General features: G+C 41.3%; 1 protein-coding gene across 1 annotated transcript in view; it reads left to right on the top strand.

The window, feature by feature from the left end:
* Window positions 1–19648, top strand: part of VPS13B (vacuolar protein sorting 13 homolog B) — an 886671-nt gene that overhangs the window by 832168 nt on the left and 34855 nt on the right. The window contains exons 49-53 of the mRNA XM_075825953.1: window positions 229–430; window positions 11048–11236; window positions 15739–15885; window positions 18130–18413; window positions 19368–19495. Of these exons, the coding sequence (XP_075682068.1) occupies window positions 229–430; window positions 11048–11236; window positions 15739–15885; window positions 18130–18413; window positions 19368–19495 (950 nt within the window). The remainder of the gene's footprint in view (window positions 1–228; window positions 431–11047; window positions 11237–15738; window positions 15886–18129; window positions 18414–19367; window positions 19496–19648) is intronic.

Raw genomic sequence — 19648 nt, 5'->3', positions numbered from 1 at the left:
ACTGGTGGGCTTTCCAATCAGTAAACGTTATTTGCTGAAACCATAAAATCCTATGGTTGATCCTAGCAGATGCCTAAAGAAGTACCATGGGGCAGATTTACTACGGGCCGGTTCACATCAGCGTTGCTTTCCGTTGAGGAGTTCAATCTTTTAGTTTACCATATGTGAATTAGTATTCGAACATGGAGGCGAGAATATTTTTCTCTTATTCTTTTCTGTTCTTTACAGTGGTGAACATCTAGCTCAGTGGGATAGTCCCATGCGGGTTAAGCTCTCGCTCTGGCAGCCTCACCTAAAGACACTCCTTATTGAGCTGCTCCCATGGGCTCTCCTTATCAACCAATCCCGGTGGGACCTTTGGCTTTTCGAGGGTGAGGACATAGTTCTTCAAATTCCTGCTGGAAAGACCATCATCCCTCCTAACTTCCAGGTAAAGCGGCTTAAGGATCCGAGAAATTCTCTAGCTTTAGAATGGCGACTTTGGTACTTGTTGTTTGTGTGTAATGTTTTCTCGAGATAAGAATCAAAACTAACTTGTCCGTGCTACTAAATGCCTAGGAGAATCCGTTGTGTGGTCTGAGTCCCTCACACAAGTCACTCTAGCCGTCCTCTTTCCTGACGGATGTCGGTAATTCATTCAATATTGGAGTTCTCATACTTTAGGTTTCATATAATACTGATCGACAAAATATTTCAAAAACATTTAAAAAATTGTATTTATTCTTTCAAGAGTTTACTGGAATGGGGAGCAATTTTCTTGTACATTTTCTGTCTAGCAATCCTAATGGGTGACATCTACCAAGACTGGCGCATTGTCCAAGTGCCTATGAAAGTAATATAGCGGATGCCATATTCCAGTACGTACGTGATGTTGGAATCCACCAATTTTCTAATAAGAATAATGATCGAAAAACGTATTAGAGCGGTTGCATGAAGCAAGTCTGTGACGATATGTCACTTTTTATTGCACATTGTTTATTTATTTAGTTCTGTTGCTTATAAAGTGCCAACATATTCCGCAGCGCTGTACAGAAGTTGTCCTCACTCGATGTCCCCTTTGGGGCTCACAATCTTAATTCCCTATCTGTACGTTTTTGTGTTAGATGTACTAGAAAAAATAATACAGACGCTTCACAAATATGTCAATCCTGATCTTTAAACTTCATTGTATTTAGCCTCTCTGCGGCGTAACATGGCTGATATCCTAGAACAACACCGTGCCGTCATTACACAGCAAACATTTGTAAAATATCTCAAGTTCTGTTGTGAATGCCGTTAGTCTAACACATTTTTTATTGTAACGTTAGTGGCTCTTTAATATAAAAATTGTAGGAAAACATGCCATTTGGTATCCCGATACATCTATAATACTCTTACAACATTATTCAAGAAATTACTTCTCCATGATCTTTCCAGCCGACATATAATTTAGTGGACTGAGTAATGGGATGGAAGTCGGCAGCTGATATAAAAAAAAATCTTTCTCTGGAAAAAAGAAATCCCATTTGGGACATTTAAATCTGACTTTTTGGCTGGATAATATGACAACAAAGCAGCCACTTAGTGGTCCATTAAAAATTATCGTTTTACCAATCAATCGTCAAAGGAAAACAGGTTTAGAGGGGCTTGTAATTAGTAGCAGACATTTGTATAGGATAACTGCTCGCTACCTACTAAGAGAGTGGATTGTGAATGGACAACAATTATCTCTGTCTGCGTCTTAACCCTTCAGTGCTTCAAGTGGTGTTTTGATGTCTTGACCTTTATAGGTCAGAGGTGAGGTCCTGGTCAGTAGACTGCTGTTTATTTATTAGATTGCTATTTTTTTTCTTTTTGTAGCATTAGACTGCAGTGAAGTAAAAGGGGTTTTCCAGAAGAGAGATATAATTGATAGCCTATCTTCCGGATAGGCCATCAATATCTCATCGGTGTGGGTTCAAATCTCGGCACCTCCGCCGATCAGCGGTTTTAAAAGGGCCGAGGCGCTTGTGAGTGCTGCTTTCCATTTATCGCTCACGCTGCTCGATACTGTCAAACACCGACACACTTGTAGCGGCGGCTCAGAGTATTACAACCTAATCCCATTCACTTAAATAGGTGAAGGCTGTAATACTATGAGTTGCTGCAACAAGTGTGTCGACATTTGATATTATTGATCAGTAAAGGGATTGAAGAGGAAGAATCCCTCACACGAGCACCGCTGCCCCTTCAAAACTTCTGATCGGCGGAGGAGCTGAGAGTTGGACCCCACCGATCAGATATGGATGGCCTATCCTGAGGGTAGGCCATTAAATTTATCTCTCCGGAAAACGCCTTTAAACACTTATACCCCCTAATACATCCTAATTTATTGTTACTTTAACCACCATCTTATCATTTACATCTAGATATTATCTATGCCAAAAGTTGAATCACTTTGCTATCATTTGCTTTACTGGTCTTTAGCAGGGGTTGGAAACCTGTGGCACCCGGGGCTTGGTTTGCTGGCACGTTTCCCTCTCCCAGTGTCTTTCGACTTATTTGCGGCACTGTACACAGGGCGAGAACGCGGCGCTGCTCACCAAGAAAGAGAGGAGTGCTTCATTGTGTTTGTCGGCGCTGAACTTTGGCTGGCACCGTGTTGTGTGCTTTGCAAGCAAACAGTGCAGCACCACTATCTCTCCTGGAGTTTAGCGTCACCCAGCGCATAGTAAAGCTCCGCTCCCTCTCCTGGTGATCAGCACCGCCGAGCATATAATGAAGCGCCAATCTCACTTCTGGTGATCAGCACCACCAAGGCAGAGTTCAGTAGCCGTTCTGGAAAAGAAAAAGTTGGCAAAAGTTGGAAGCTCTGTCTCATAGGCACACCGTCCCGCCCAGGCTGGTGTTTCATAGCTGCGGTCTCTCCTATGTGCGCCTCACCTTTCAAGCTGGTGTTCAGTAGCCACGGTCTCTCCTATGAGCACCCTTACATGCTGGTGTTTTGTAGGCACTTTATCTCCAGGCTGTAACTCAGGATCAGTGGAGTATAAGTAATCCAGTGACAAAGCTATTCAACCTTTTAATGTAGATTATATCTAAAAATAAAACTTAGGCTTTAAGATTATCTCTTGTTTAATGTTACATGATCTAATTTTTTGGCCTTTAAGGCCCGGTGAAGAGTACCTCACTATATCTACATTGTATCTCTAGCAACCAGTCTGTCTCAATTAACTGAGCACAAAGCTGGCTTGGCACTTTGCAGACAGAGAAATGAGCAAAAAGCAACAGTCACACCATGTTATTCCCATAAATGTTGTTCCTTATTGTCTGTAAACATTTCTTAGCAACAACTATAGAGTATCAAGTGACCTTGCTCTATAGCTTTAAAGTAACACTTTCTGAAAACCATTTTTTATATGTCTGATAGATGCGGGTCCCAGCACTGGAACCTGCACCTATATCGAGAACAGGGGTCCCCCAACCTCGGTCTGACCTGGCAAAGCTGTGCTTGGCTCTCTCCATTCTGTTCTATGGGAATTACGGAAAACAGCTGAGTAAGCATGGTCGGCTGTTTCCATAGCTTCCACATAAGTGTGAGTGCCTAATAAACATATAACTGTACACAATTTACATGGATACACACTGTTCAGTGTATTCATAAATAAATTCCCTTTTCAGTAGGCACCATTCTTCTAGGGCTGAATATAGGCACAGGCCTACTGTGCCTATAGAATAGATATATCCCGCCCTATAAGTATTGAAAATATCTTATGTGAAGCTTTGCTAAAAGATCATTTAAAAGTAGAACTTCTTAAACTCTATAAATGATAAATTATCTTTTTCTTGCTTTTCATTTGTGTAAGAGATACAAGTTTGATGTATGAGATAATACAAACTGTATTATAATTATAAGTATGTAAGTAATAATGTAATTCTATAACTGTGTCCAGGTACAAGATTTGAGGCCAAATGTAATCATAAGGATCTCTGACATGACTTAATATAATTGTCATTTGCACTAGGGGGTATGTTGTGCTTTATAATATGGAGGATCTTGTAATGAATGCTGAAGTGATGACATCATTGTGCATAGTTTATATAAAATGTTATACTTGAGAGTTTATTCACATTATATGTTTTACACTTTCTAGATCTGAGTAGATTTTGTTATTCTGCAATTATTATAAACCGTATTCATTCATTTCAGATGCTTGATTCCATTGTTAGTTTTGTCCTTTCATTAAAGGGACACTTTTGTTTCATATATTTAGGGCTGAAATATCAAAGGACATGTTAGATTCTCCGTTTCTAATATAATGTGCACTATTTTAAAACTTGAACGTCAAACCCTCACCTCTTATAGCCACTTATTCATAGTCATTCATCTGTGGATGAAGTATGTGGACTATAATAATAGGGGGCTAGAGATGTTTATATGGACAAGGCCATTTCATAGAAGCCATGGTCCTCAAGATTAATGCTACGCATTTATTCTGTAATATCCTGTTATCTACTATACAGAACACTTTAAAGGGCTTATATCGACAACCCCTTTCCATATCCTGTTATTAGGGCATATTGATGTCATAGAGGGGTCTCCCCCACTCGGGACCTCTGTGAATGATCCGGAGCAGAGAGCCATTAACAAGCAGCTTCTTTTGCATTGGCGGACCCGATCTGTCAATGTATTACATGGATGTCCGTTAGTTTAAATAACTGCAATACTACAATTCCCCTGTAGTGGCCACTGCAGGGGATATAAGCAGCTGAAAGCGACAGGTTGACCCACGTTGATCTCTTATATTAAAGAGATTGTCTTTGATGAGAAAATCTCTTTAAGGGGAAAATCCACTTGAAAGAAAGTTACAATGACCCTGTCAGAAGTGCCGATCTAAATTCACAAACTACCACCAGAGGTGTCTTGTGATTGTAACCCACTGTATTAGTGAATATTATACTTAATATCATATCTATGACTTAATAATAGAAAAGGATTTCATTCCACATATATTTATATGGAGAGATGTGAAAGCAAGCAGACCTGAAAAGAATCTCTAAGGCCTCATGCACACGACCATAGCCATGTGCACGGCTGTGATTTTCGAGTCAGCCGGCCGCGGAGTGTCACCCGTGAGCCACCAACAAATTGTGGGTCATACACATGGCCGCGTCCATTATTTTCTATGAGCCTGGACCGCAGAACACGGCCGTAATAAGACATGTCTGTTCTTTCTGCGGTCCAGGCTCCTGGGCCATGCACGGACCGTGGAAACCACGTTCGTGTGCATGGGCCCATAGAAATGAATGGGGCCGCAATTCTACCGTGGATTTTCGGGGGAATTGCGGCAGCAAAAGCACGCTCATGCACACGACCGTAGATTTCATCCATCTGTAAATACTGTCCGTAAATACGGATCCCTAGTCATTTATAGTCATGCATAAATCATCCGCATATACGGAACGGTGTCCGTAATGCATCCATATTTACGGATCCGCAAAAAGAAGAGGAAAACCACAAATCATATGCAACATCTCAAAACCTGGCGTCGCCTAGCAACGCTTCCGTAATTATGGACGGCAACTGGTGCACATCTGTAGCCGTCTGTAATTATGGAAGCGCCCATAGACTTCTATGTGGAGTTCGTGCCGTAATTACAGACAAAAAAAGGACGTTCTATAATTTCTATGGCACTGACACCCATCCGTAAAAATATGGAAAGTTGTCCGTAGCCCATAGAAATGAATGGGTCCGTAATTATGGATGAAAAATACGGTTGTGGGCATGGTGTCCTAGTAAGTGCATTAATCTACGATTGTTTGTTTCCCGTTATGAAACACAAGTATATGTAATGAATACTGAAGCGATGACATCAGGACTAGCCCTATGTACGTTATCGCCTCATAAATTACATTTATACAAATATTTTTTGCAGAAGCGGTTGTCACACATCTCCTATATTACTGTATGGAGCGATTTTATTATAAATCTCATTTTGAGTTTTACTATACCGTTTGCTGTAAATACTTAGTTAATCATTGCTGAATAGAGTCAACGTGGAAAACTAGATGGTTTATATTGTGAGCGTATGAAAGGTGGTGTTAGGAGCCAGTTGGAACGTGAGATAGGATCTGTTTTTGTTTGTTATAAATACAAGTTCTAGAAGATTGTTACATTGTGTACCTCTATGACATGATGTGTCAGATAATCCAGTCATTCCCATTACTAACCACAACCCAACATGCCTTCAGTTTATAGTGGTCACAAATGGCAATTGCAAGCCACAAACTACGTAAACACACCACGGCTTTCATCAGATGTAATACAGGAAGATTGCTCAGCTGATCAAAGGGAATCAATATGATTGATACTGGACATGTGACTGCAACTTTTTATTTTTTATGTTTTTTGTTTTTGTGGGGTCGGAGTCGACCCAGTAAGGCACCAGATGCACTTCCTGGAGTCTGTGTCTCTTTACTTAGAGGTTCTTATTATGTTTGACTGGTGATTGTTCTTCGTAGCGCTCAGCAGGAGATTATTCCTCCTCTGATGTTTTGATTATAATCAGTTACAATGCTCGGATGATACACTTGTCTTTGTTGTGAAAACGGAAGAAATTACAGCTGGAAATGACGTTCTCGATTGCTATTTTCATTATCTAAGTATTCTTAGGGAGCATTAATGCCTTTAGATGAGATAAAGATGACCCATGCGAGTCTCTTAAATCTATAAATTGTGAAACATACATGAGGTACAAGTGTTTGTAGGAAAGATTTGTACATTTATTGAGGTCTAGAGGTTTTAACATGGATGTCCAGCTGTCTAAATGAAAGTTCACTTATAATACTGAAATTCGTTTTCTGACTTGGGAACCCATTTTCTAGTATGTTGTCCATAGGATTATAGACAGGGCTCCGGTTGTAATATTAACAGAACAGTAGTTACTCCTGTCGGTGTGTACAGGATCAGTGTGATCCAGACTACAATGTAACCAGAACCATCATGTATTTTTAAGGGCTTGTCCACACACAATGGAATTGTTGCAGAAAATTTCTCCAGCAATTCCGTTGAAAGTCAGGGACGTTCCGCTGCGGCAAAAACGTACCATTTCCTGCAGTTTCTACGGCAGAAAATGGTGCGTAAATTGCTGCGTTTTCCACAATGTTAGGAGGTGGTGACATCACCTATGAAAAACACAGCAATTCTGGCCACTTTCCGTAGCAGGAATTGACATGCTGTGGTCCGAAAAATATGCACGGCAGGTCAATTTCTTCCCTGAATATTTACGCAGCGTGTGGATGAGATTTGTTAAATCTCACCCACTATGTGGCTACTGTATTCTGCTGTTTTTTCCGTCCAGAAAAAACGCGCCAATTCCGCAGCGTGTGGACAAGCCCTTATAGTCTAGAAATATGATGTTCGTATGTTCTCCCGGTGTTTAGGCGGTTTCTTCTGGGTATTCCAATTTCTTCCCACACCCCAAAAACATACAGATAGGGAATTTATATTGTCATCCCCAATGTGGACAGTGAGTAAGGACAACTTCTGTACAGCGCTGCGGAACATGTTGGCGCTATATAAGCAACAAAAATAAATAGATAATGTAACAATAAATGGCCATTGTGACTAAATGTGAAGATCAACAACCAAACTATCATGTGACTAGTCTTTTGCCTGATTGGCGACTGGTATAGCCCTAAAACACGCTGCTTATAACAATTGAAATTGGTTTTTCGCAGAGATAAAATTGATGGCTTATACTCAGGATAGGCCATCAATATCTGATCGGTGGCTCCCCTGCCAATGAGCTGGTTTAAAGGGGCCGTGGCGCTTGTGCGACTGCTGCTTCCCTTTTATTCCGTCCACTGCTCAATACTGTCAAACGCCGACACACTTGTAGCGGTGGCTCACAGTATTACAGGTTCCACCCATTCAAGGGAATCGGAGAAGGCTGTAATACTGTCGCTACAAGGGGATGCAGCGGCCCCTTCAAAACAGCTCATAGGAGTGGGTGCCGAGAGTCAAACCCCCATCGAACAGATATTGATGACCTATCCTGAGGAATGGCCATCAATTTTATCTCTCCAGAAACCCCCTTTAATTCTTCGGAATCCAAGATATCCTAATATCACCTCTGTTGAAGCTGTGCCAAAACGAGACCCCAATTCTATTATTCTTCAAGAATAGAAACACATTGGATCCACTGAACGATCTGTCTAAAATCAAGTAGAGATCTTGAAAAATGGTGTAGTATATGACAAAGTTGCTGAACTTTTTTTTTATTATACAATGAATAAACGTTACCCAATTAATAAATTCTCTAAAAGTATGAGGCTCCTCTGACCATAAGCATTCTGTAGGACTTTGTTTTCCTACAGTTGTGGATCTTTTTCTTCCAGTACGTAGCTGGCCTTGGTTGCCTCTAAATATTCCTAATAATAGGGGTCAATACCATCTCGTTGCTTTTTTTTTTTTTTTTAAAAAGAATAAAATTCTTAATGACTTTATTTGTGGAGGAACGGTAGAGCAAATAATTGAGAAAACTTACAAAGACAGCAAAGAAAGACCGAGAGAAGTCAAGGTTACTCACGTCAGCGTGGAAAATACCAGCGCTCGGCCTTGGGAGGTTATATTAACAAGTTTTGCAGTCCGAACCAAACAGAGTTTCCAGTATCCACTCCATGGCAAGCTATTAGAAAACACAAGCAGGAGATTTTTTTATTTAGAGATCTGTTTTTCATATCTGTCTCGTTCATGTTACTGTTGTTCATCACGGCTGACAACATTACTCCGTTTTCAATTTGTTTCTGCATGTAGGAGAAGCCATGGTTTACAATGTAGTTATTGCTCACTGTGGCTATTGTGGCCCAGACGGTGCCTAATGAGATTATTGGCAATGCCCTGATGTACTTCACTAGCCAAACTTTATTTTGAAGTACAGTAGTCAGGAAAAAACACTCCCAAGTCTAAATACCACCGATTCATGCCCGTGAATTTTTGAAGTGATCAAAGAGAGACTAAATACATCATTAAATATAAAGACGTTTTCGTTGAGGTCACAGACCAGCATATTGACAGACATTGAAAAACAAGTTGTAATGTAACTCTCCTTATTACACATAACTATAGTCAAGAAATAAAACTGTTCACACCTGCGTTGGCCCTTCCGTTTTTAACAGATCCTTCGAGTTTAACTGAACGAATGGCAAACTGAAACAAAGGGAGAAACTTCGGTTTTTTTGATGGATCCATTAGGACTCATGCACAGATCCTTGTCCTTTTACACGGCCGCAATAAAACAAATTCGCAAAAAACGGATCACATACGGATGTTTTGTGTGTGCAGTCCGTTTTTTAATAGACCATTGACTAAAATGTCAAATACGCAAAAAAGTGACAGGGATATGACAAGGCCAGAATTTTGCGTGTTTGGCACACAGATCTGCAAAGAAAATGGGTAACTGCATGACCCCTAAGAAATAAAGTGTGATATCCATTAAAAAAAACAAAAAACGATATAAAACTGAAAAAATTAATTGATGCGTGCATGAGCCCTTAGCCGGATCGGTAAAAATAAACGGAAATTTTACCTTTTATTTGTTTTAATTTGGCATCTGTTATACTCCGTTTTGAACGGATCCATCTTTTTCTTTAGTAATCCTTCTTTCACATCTGCATTGGTATTTCCATTGTTCTGCTCCATCAGAGGAGCAGAACAACGAAAAACCCAGAAGCACTTCTTCCGTTGTATGACACTATCGGTGGACAACGGAACATATTGACTTTAATTGGTTTTGTTGGGTTTCCATTGGGGTGTCCATGGTTTTACCAGAAACACAGCGTAGATGTGAACAGAGCCTTAAAGAGGCTCTGTCACCACATTATAAGTGGCCTATCTTGTACATGATGTGATCGGCGCTGTAATGTAGATTACAGCAGTGTTTTTTTATTTAGAAAAACGATCATTTTTGACGGAGTTATGACCTATATTAACTTTATGCTAATGAGTTTCTCAATGGACAACTGGGCGTGTTTTACTATATGACCAAGTGGGCGTTGTATAGAGGAGTGTATGACGCTGACCAATCAGCATCGTACACTTCTCTCCATTCATTTACACTGCAGATAGCGATATAGCTATATCGCTATCTGCAGCCTCATACACAAACACTAACGTTACTGGAGTGTGATGACAATGAATATACATTACCTCCAGCCAGGACGTGATGTGTATTCAGAATCCTGACCCCTTCTCTGCACTTCTCTGTGAGTTACAGCACAGCAGGCGTAGTCTCGCGAGATTACGCTGTAAACTCTCATTCTCGCTGTGCTGTGTTGTAACTCACAGAGACGCTACAGAAGTGGTCAGGATTCTGAATACACATCACGTCCTGGCTGGAGGTATTGTATATTCATTGTCATGACACTGCAGTAATGTTATAGTGTGTTTATGTGACTGCACATAGCGATATAGCTATATCGCTATCTGCAGAGTAAATGAATGGAGAGAAGTGTATGACTCTGATTGGTCACTGATTGGTCAGCGTCATACACTCCTCTGTACAACGCCCACTTGGTCATATAGTAAAACACGCCCAGTTGTCCATTGAGAAACTCATTAGCATAAAGCTAATATAGGTCATAACAAAAATGATCGTTTTTCTAAATAAAAAACACTGCTGTAATCTACATTACAGCGACTATCACATTATGTACAAGATAGGGCACTTATAATGTGGTGACAGGGCATCTTTAAGGCCTGTTCATATCTGCATTGGAGGCTCCGTTAGGGGCCTCCACCACAGCATGCTGTGCTATTGTTTCCAGTAAAAGCACAGACACTATGACGAAAACCCTACGGAACCCATTAAAGTCGTTGGTGTCCATCATGTAGCGGAACCAGCACTTCTGGTATTTCTATTGTTCTGCTCCTCTGACGAAGCAGGTCAATGGAAACATCGACGCAGGTGTGAACAGGCCTTTACTCTGACATTTAGAGGTATTTGTCTTTTCTGATTAAGGGCTTTTTGTTTTCTTTACATTCCAAAAAAACTATAATATTGTTGACAAATTTGGATACATTTTTCAGGAAGCTTTCCAGATTGGTATCTACTGGGCCAACACAAACACGGTGCACAAGTCCGTTGCTGTACGGTTGGTTCATGACGTGACCTCTCCAAAATGGAAGGATGGTGATAATGGGGAAGTAGTATCTTTGGATGAAGATGGATTTGTTGATGCGAGCATTAAACTAGGAGCCTTTCCTGGACATCAAAAGGTGAGAGACTGAAAGGGCCAGATATACTATAAAGTGCTTTGTGAATGTAAAAAATATATGTAAACCTTTGAAAGGGATTTATAGGTCAATCAGTGTGATTGGTGCAACTTTATAATTCGTTTTTATTAAAAATTATTTTTACTTTTTGAGATACAACTTCTCTATATTCTCTATACAGAGCAGCTGTATCATCCGCTAAATCCTGTTCCCATCAGGTCCGCGGGACTAAAGGGTTCAGTGAAAGCGGATCCACCTGTTATCCATCACATCTAAGCTCATAACTTAGATGTGATAGATTACATGTGGATCCTGCGTGTCAGAGACACTGAACCCGTCAGGTCCGCGGGACTGACGGATTCAGGTCTTGGCGAACGATACAGCTGCTCTATATGCAGAATACAGAGCAGCTGTATCTCAAAAAGAAAAAATATATTTTTTAAAAATCTAATTATAAAGTTGGACCAAACACACTGATTGACCTTATTATTAAAAAAAAAAATCCCTTTCAAAGGTTTACATAGCCTTTAAGGAGCAGACAATGCTTATCCAGGTCCAGTTCTTCCTCAAGGTAAGTGCTAGGTTAATGTGGGCTCTTAGCTACAAAGCTATAGTGAACCCTTCATCTAAGAGACCCACTTAAACTCATCCACTGGCCCGTAGCTGCACTATACAGTCATGGTGCAATATTCATCCTGCTTTGTGGTCACGTATATTTAACAGTTTAGTTCTCTCTGCTGCGGAGGTCTAGTGCAGTGATTGCGTCCTCTGCTGGCTGGTTTTGAGTGAAACTATTTCTAGAAGCACAAACTGCATTGTACACATTTCTACAGCTTGACAAATGAATGGAAAGATCACCTGCCAGCACTGTAACTTGTTTCTGTTGGGGAAGATGGCTTGGTGTTTTCTGTATCTTCAAGAATGCGATTGCAGGGTATTAGCAGTGTTTCATGTGAAACAACAGGAACTCCGCAGAGGTCAACGATTTGTAATGTGTGTCCACAATAGATTTTACCCTGGGCTTACAAATTCAGGCTTTCTGGCCACTGCAGATGATGCCACACTTTTCTAGGAGTGCATTCACTTATTCTGATGTTCCGCTGAGTGCTATGACCATATGTACTTATAGTGCAGCGTGCGACTTATTCCCTAGGTGCTGCACATCATTTGAGGAATATGGCACTACGACATATAGTAGTATTACACAAAATGTCTCAAAAGTCCACAGCAAAACTGTGGGATTTTTAGACTCCGTAGTACTGAGTAGTTGACAAGGCTTTATTGTTTCCATTGTTACTCAAAACGGCAATTTATTTTCCCAACACATGCAAAGATGAAAGGGTTATTCCCATCACACAAAATGATGGCATATCACTAGGATACACTATTACTTTGTGATCGTGGGTGTCTGACTTCGGGAACTCCCTCAACGATCCTGAGAACAAAGGGGCCTCATTGCTGAGTTACATAGTTAGTACGGTTAAAAAAAGACACCTGTCCTCAAGTACTGCGTACTGTTACGGCGGCAGGTATCACTCCTGCTGCTGGACCCTGCCGCAGCGGTTGCTCACCTTATCCGCCGGCGTCCTGGTCCCTCTGCTGCTCGTGGCCGCCGGTGCTCCTGCTCTGCCTCCCATGGCTGCGCTCCTCCAGTTGAGTAGCACAGTGGGCCCACCACCAGCTGGTTATTACACGTCCCCTTGACTTTTTGTCCCCGCACAGAGGCACTACCAGCTGTGCCGGCTCTGTTCATTGGAATAGAGGAGTATTGCAGTTCCCTGTAGCCAGGAGCACCGATGTACGGAAGAAAATCTGCACAGCGACACTCCGAGCCACCTTCTCTTCAGGGAACTAAAATACAGCCCAATTCACTGGAACGGAGCTTTGTTGTGGGTCACTGCACAGCGGGTGACCCAGAAATGCCGCTGTGCTGGAGAGATCCCAAAGGGACCTCAACCCCTAAGTTCTCAGGATGTTGAGGTGTCCTGGAGGTCAGACCCCCACCGATCATAATGTTATGATATAAAATAGGGCTGGTGTATGCTATAGAGATAACTTTATGATTATGAAAGGTATCTGGGTAGGATTATGATTTGCACTAGAATATTACTTCCAGTTCTGTAGACTAATACCTTTCAATAACAGAGCAATGTAGAAACAGGCTTGAGGACTCCGAAGACATGATACATACAGGGGCTTGTTTGAATTAAAAAAGAAAAAAACGAAAAACATTTCCAAAAGCAAGAAATCAAAGTATTTTTACAAGGAGAGCGTTCCTAGATGACAGGTGTACTGTCAAATCTGTCAAGTGAACATTGCCGTCAGAACACTTTTTAAGTGACCGATCCCCGTCTCAGTCTGACTGTTGGAGTAAATGGGTCCTTTGTATAATGAGAAATGAAATATAAAATACAAGTATATCTGATATCAAAGCCCAACTCTTAAGTTCTTGTATGAAAGATTTTGTACTGCATTAAACTAATGATCTTAAAAGAATAATATAGCAGCCCAGCGCGTAGCCAGTTCTTATTTTTACATTTCCTTTCCAGCATTATCCCATCTTGTAATTTTTCTCATTTTTATGTTCTTATTGGTATAATTTTTATACTTGGTACGACTGGGGCCATTCTCCAACATTCCTGAGACATGGAACAACTTTGTAACTAAATGGTGCATGCTAGGCGAGTTTTATATTTCTTTTTGCAGGACACAATACACCTAAAACATCATTCCAAATTACCCAGCTCCTTTTAAGTTAAAAATCAAATTAGTCTCGTAAATTAATAATGAACCTATATTTTTGAATTGGCAAGGAGGGAAACATAATTTGGTGACTACAGAAAACAATTTGACTTTATAGCCCAAATTAAATATCATTATGGTTTATAGAACGATTAGAAGGCGGTTTTTATATTACAGTGACCAGAGATGTATGTTTAGAAAGCGTGCCAGTATCAGGTACATGCTGTAAAGCTAGATGTATTTTAGTTTTCTTGGTTTGATGTTTGAGATTCAGTTACCCAGATGCCTATACTAATAGTTCACAATGTATTTTATATATTCCTGGTTTCTAGTATTTGCTTTTGCAGTAGTTCTCAACTTTTAAAGTGAGATTCCAATAGACAAGTCGCAGTTCACACTGCTGGAGCAAGTAGACATGTTTGGTCACCTCAGCCTCTCAACATATAGTGTCAATAACTTTATACAGAAGACATTTTCTTGCTTCCCTAATGTGTTAGAGATCAAAATATACTTATTTTACCTTCGCAACTCATTCCACCAGCTGTTTATTGTCAGTCGGCTTTGTAGCCCTTGGACCCCCTTGGAAAAACTTTACTCACTAACCATTATTGTCACACGGCACAGTCAAGTGACGGTACAGTTGCCTCAACTGTGCCCTTTGGGGCTGCCTATCCTGCCTACCTCTTGCCCAGTCCTGATCTGTATTATAGTTCAGAGATGCATTTACAAAATTGTTGACAGACTCATTTCTAATCACCCAACCGAGCTTTTATAAGGCAGTGGGACAGTTAGTTTTTCATGCATCAGATTACTGTGCAGTGCCTAAAAACGTCACTTCCCAAAATGTAAATCATCATAGTCAGCTCTGCATAGACATTGAGCCAGAAAATAATACTGGAAGATTTCAGCTTAGAAGAATTCTGAATGCAGCTCTGAAGTATAATACAGACTGTAGATCAGGATTGGTAAGACAAGTAATGTAATATATTTGCAAATTGTGAAATGGGATTTAATGGTGAACATACACTTTAAAGTTTTGGAATTTGGGATGATTCTAGGTATGTATGCATACAATTCCTGCTACAATACAGCTTGATGCTCACTGGTCTAGCCTGAGCTCTGCTCTACCTCAGGTTTATTGCAAATAAAATGTTTATACCGCTTTATGTTCCATAGCCATGGCTGCTATAAGGGAGGTACAGATGGTACTGATGTCAAGGGCCCAGGCAAATAAGCTGCCCAAACTCATCTGTTAGCCACCAGTCTCTGCATAGGGGCTTTTAAGTTTCACTTATCAGGACACCAGATGGCAACTAAAATGGTCACAAATACGCATTAAATTTTAGACTTAGAAGATAACAACGCCCGAGTATTTTTTTTCTGGCTGCCTGGCGCTGCCACTAGGGGGAGCTTACTGCATACTGTTTTATTATTGAGTTCATTGTATGACCGTATGCAGTAAGCCCCTACTCTCCCTCTAGTTGCGGCTGCAAGTAGCCAGTCCACAGTCTAATGCAGATGGTGCTGCTGGTCAGTCTACTGCCTGGTGTAAATGCTGCTGGTCAGTCCATAGTCTAGTTTAGATGCTGCCGCCGGTCAGTCCACTGTCGAGTACAGAAAATGCAGGACATAATAGGGAGTTCAGAGGCCCTGACCATTTGCCTGTAGAAGCCCCAGATATTTATGAGGGTGGTCCAGCCCAAATCCATCATCAGCTGATGTTCATGTATTCTTCCCAGCTGATAGATTGTTCTCTCTCATAGCTTTGCCAGTTTAGCATTTCATCAATGGTTCGAAATGGAATCCAGATACTACAAATTGAAGACAAAACGACTTTCATCAACAATACTTCTTTGAAGATTTATTACAGCCCACAGATGTCTGTCCCACAACAGCTTTCTGATGAAGAGGTAAGTACATGAGATCTTCTGTAAATAGTAATTTTATATTCCATCCTCTGCATCCATGTCCAGTCCACTGTGAGTAATGGAGGGATGCTATCTTCACCTACGAGGTTCATAGATGCACAAAGTCATATAAGTTGAACTAGTTAACTGACCTGAATAGCGCTGTCTCCCCAATTCCAGCGCTGTATTTGTGTTTTTTTAGCCCCCCCCCCTTGTTCCAGAGATGGGGCCCACTGTTGTGTTGGCTCTCTCTATGCTAATTTGCTGTAGTTAGCCAACAGGGCGTGAGCTACTCTCAAGCTGCCACGCGCTGATTGGTCAGCATCAGAGACAGGGAAGCTAGCACCGCCCCGTTGGCTAACTACTGCAAATTAGCATATAGGGCAGTAACACAATGGTGGGCCATATCTCTGGAACGGGGGGTCCAGGAAAAAAATAACAGCGCTGGAATCAGGGAGACAGCACTATTCTGGTAAGTTAACCAACTAGCAATTGCTTTCAGTTTGTGTTTTTTTTTTGTTTTTTTGTTTTTTATTCTGGCCATAGATGCTCCTGTGAAACCTCAAATATTGGGCTAAGACAGGGACCAAGTAGCTGTCACAGACGTTTTAAAGTAACATTGCAGGTCAGAGACACAGGATCAAACGCCAGGTCTCTGACTGGTCTCTAGCCATGGATCGGTGACAACTCCGCAGCTGTCTCTTAACATAAAAGTAAAATTATGTTAAGTAGACGAATGAGGGGGATGTTAACAGGGCGTTTTACTGGAGTTCAGTTACAGTCAGGTATAGAGTATTTGAAGGTGAGAGTTAAAATTCAGAGTCTGCTGTCATAATGAGAACGTAAAGAGGACCTGTCACTAGGTCATATAAGTTGAACTGGTTTACTGACATGAATATCGATGTCTCCCTGATTCCAGCACAGTTTTTCTTTCTTTCCTGAACCCCCGCGTTCCAGACATATGGCCCACTGATGTGTTAACGCCCTCCATGCTAATTTTCTGTAGTTAGCGAACAGGGCATGAACTACCCTCAAGCTATCTCACGCTGATTGGTCAGCACCAGAGGCAGGGAAGCTTTCTCCACCCTGTTGGCTAACTACAGCAAATTAGAACATAGGGCACCAACAGTGGGTTATATTTCTGGAACTGGGGGTCCAGGAAAAAACTAAAAACCAGCGCTGCAATCAGGAGACATCACTATCAAGGTCCGTAAACCAGTTCAACTTATATGACCTAGTGACAGGTCCTCTTAAAATGGGGCTTAATGAGATTAAGAAATATGGCTACTTTCTTCCAGAAACCGTGCCACTCTTGTCCATAGTCTGTGCATGGTACTGAATCTTCGTACTGCACACAGCCCAAGGAGAAGTGTGGCACTGTTTCTGCAAGAAAGTAGCCATGTTTCTTAATGTATTTCAATTCCTAAGCTGGTCATATACAATAGAGCAAAGTTGGACCAACCTGCTGACTTCGGGGGTATTGTCCGTCAATCTTATGTTTATGGGGCAGTCCAACAGTCCCCTGATGGCAGGAAAGAAGGGATTGGGCATGTTGAAATTCAGTGAATTAGCTTGAATACCAGTAAAAATTAAAATGACAAAATGTTAACAGGATTTTCTTTCAAGGAATAAAAATCAATATTGATTTTTTTTGTAATTCATGCACCTATCATATCCCCTGTAAATTTATACCATGTGCCTGGTAGATGCAAGAACAAACCAAGCCAGGCCCGTCTGTACAGTAAGAACCAAAAAGAAAAAAAACAAACTGACAAATATTGTTATTTTATATTTTGTGGTCAAAACAAGTCATTTGTAAAGTCAAATTTTAGTTTTGAAAATATTCATGTTCTACCTGATCTGTGTCGTATGTGACAAGCTGAGCCATGGGTCTCAGTGGGGCGACAACTCTTGACCAATCCAGAGTTCTGGTTTCTTGTTTGCTGTTATTTGTCCGCAGTGGGCTATGACTACAAAGTTTTTAGGGGCAGATATCGACTTTTCACCTGTTGCTAAGTCAAATACAACGCAGCGAGACCTCTCTGTGAACTATGTTTAAAGCCCAAGGAAAAATGATATCTTTGTGCTCTGTGTCGGAAATCTGGCTGTACTTCAACAATCCAATATTTGGCTTCAAATGTCCAACTCATAATAATAAGTCAAACCTCCATGGACTGAATCATCTGTTTCTTTTAATCAAGCTTATCTTTTTTTGTGTCGTGTCCCCCCCCCTTTTTTCTTCCAAAGTACGTTCCCGTACCAGACAGCACGGTCCTCAGCATCGGCCCAGTTGGGGAACATCCCGTCGCCAAGTACAACACTATTCCTTGCTGGGATCTTGTCTCAGACAACAGTCACTCTACAGGAGAACCACCGCCTCTCCAGAAATCCATGCTGCTCAGCCTGTGCCACAATGCAGCATCTGGAAGTCCTGACTGCTGGAGCTTACCCGCCATCATCCGCCTGGAGTATCCAAGGCAGAGCGTTGCCGTTCCTGTAGGGGAGTGCGGTGGCAACAACTTGTGCACCAAGTACGACATTATCATTCCTTATATAAGTAGTTTTGTTATTTAAGAAACTAGCTTGTCCTGGGTGCATCTCCCCAGGTATTGCTATGTAATAATAAACTGTGGCATCAAATTTTCTCAACAATTTACAGTGATGAACTGCTGAACACACGTGGGCCAGTGGTGCCATTCGACACAGGGAATACATAATATGGTTATTGTCAGTTGTGGTCATAAATAGGCAATTTGAACAAAAATATCTGAGTGTGCACCCCCGATCAACCCAATTGTGATGTAGCATACATTGAACTCTCAATCATTTATCGTAGGTGGTAGATTATTTATTATATTAAACGTTAACTGCTGCAAAACCTCTCCCTGAAGAGGAAGCAGAAGCTGATTCAATATGAGGTTCTGCAGCAGATAAAGTGTGTATTACAGTTCCCGCCAGTGCCAACCACAGTGTGCCCCACCTTGTCAGCCACAATGCTTCTCCTGTGCTAGCCACAGTGTGCCCCCCATAGTGCCATCCTTAGTTTGCCCCCATATAATTCACACTACATTGTTGGCCCACCTGTGTTAGCCACAATGCATCTCCAGTGCCAGCCACAGTGTGCCCCCCATATAATGCAAAGCAGTGTGCACCCACTAGTGTCAACCACAATTCTCCTCATCTGCCAGCCACAGTGTCCCCCCATATAATGCAAAGCGGTGTGCACCCACTATTGTCAACCACAATTCTCCTCATGTACCAGCCACACTGTGCCCCCATACAGTGCCAGCCACAGTGTCGTCCCCCCCCCCATATAATGCATAGAGCGGTATGCCCCCTAGTGTCAGCAACAATGCTCCACAATGCTATCTCACTTGCAGTCTGATTTAAATGGAGTGTCCTGTAAAATGCTACTAAAATTATGTAAAATAATGTATTTACTTTTCTCTATATTAATGTGATGAACTTTTTTCCCTATTTTCCAGGGCTCTGGTTTTGACTTATCAAGAATATCTTGGAGTGACTTATATAACCCTTACAGAAGACCCGAGCCCTCGGATGATTATACGTAACAGGTGCACAGTCTCCTTATTACTGAAAGAAAACATTAAAGGTATGGAGCCCACCAGCAAAAAATAATCATATACCCCACCTCTAGGAATAAACTGCCAAACTATATCAATGTTAAATCCTCTGTGTGTGTCTAGATAATAATGCCCAGTTGTAGCCAAAATGGCTGGTACATAAAGGATAAAACGGGCTGGGG

The sequence above is a fragment of the Rhinoderma darwinii genome, chromosome 5 (assembly GCF_050947455.1).
Source record: "Rhinoderma darwinii isolate aRhiDar2 chromosome 5, aRhiDar2.hap1, whole genome shotgun sequence".
NCBI classification, from domain to species: domain Eukaryota; kingdom Metazoa; phylum Chordata; class Amphibia; order Anura; family Rhinodermatidae; genus Rhinoderma; species Rhinoderma darwinii.
Note: the sequence above shows the minus strand (reverse complement) of the source record. Positions and strands in the feature narration are given on the sequence as shown.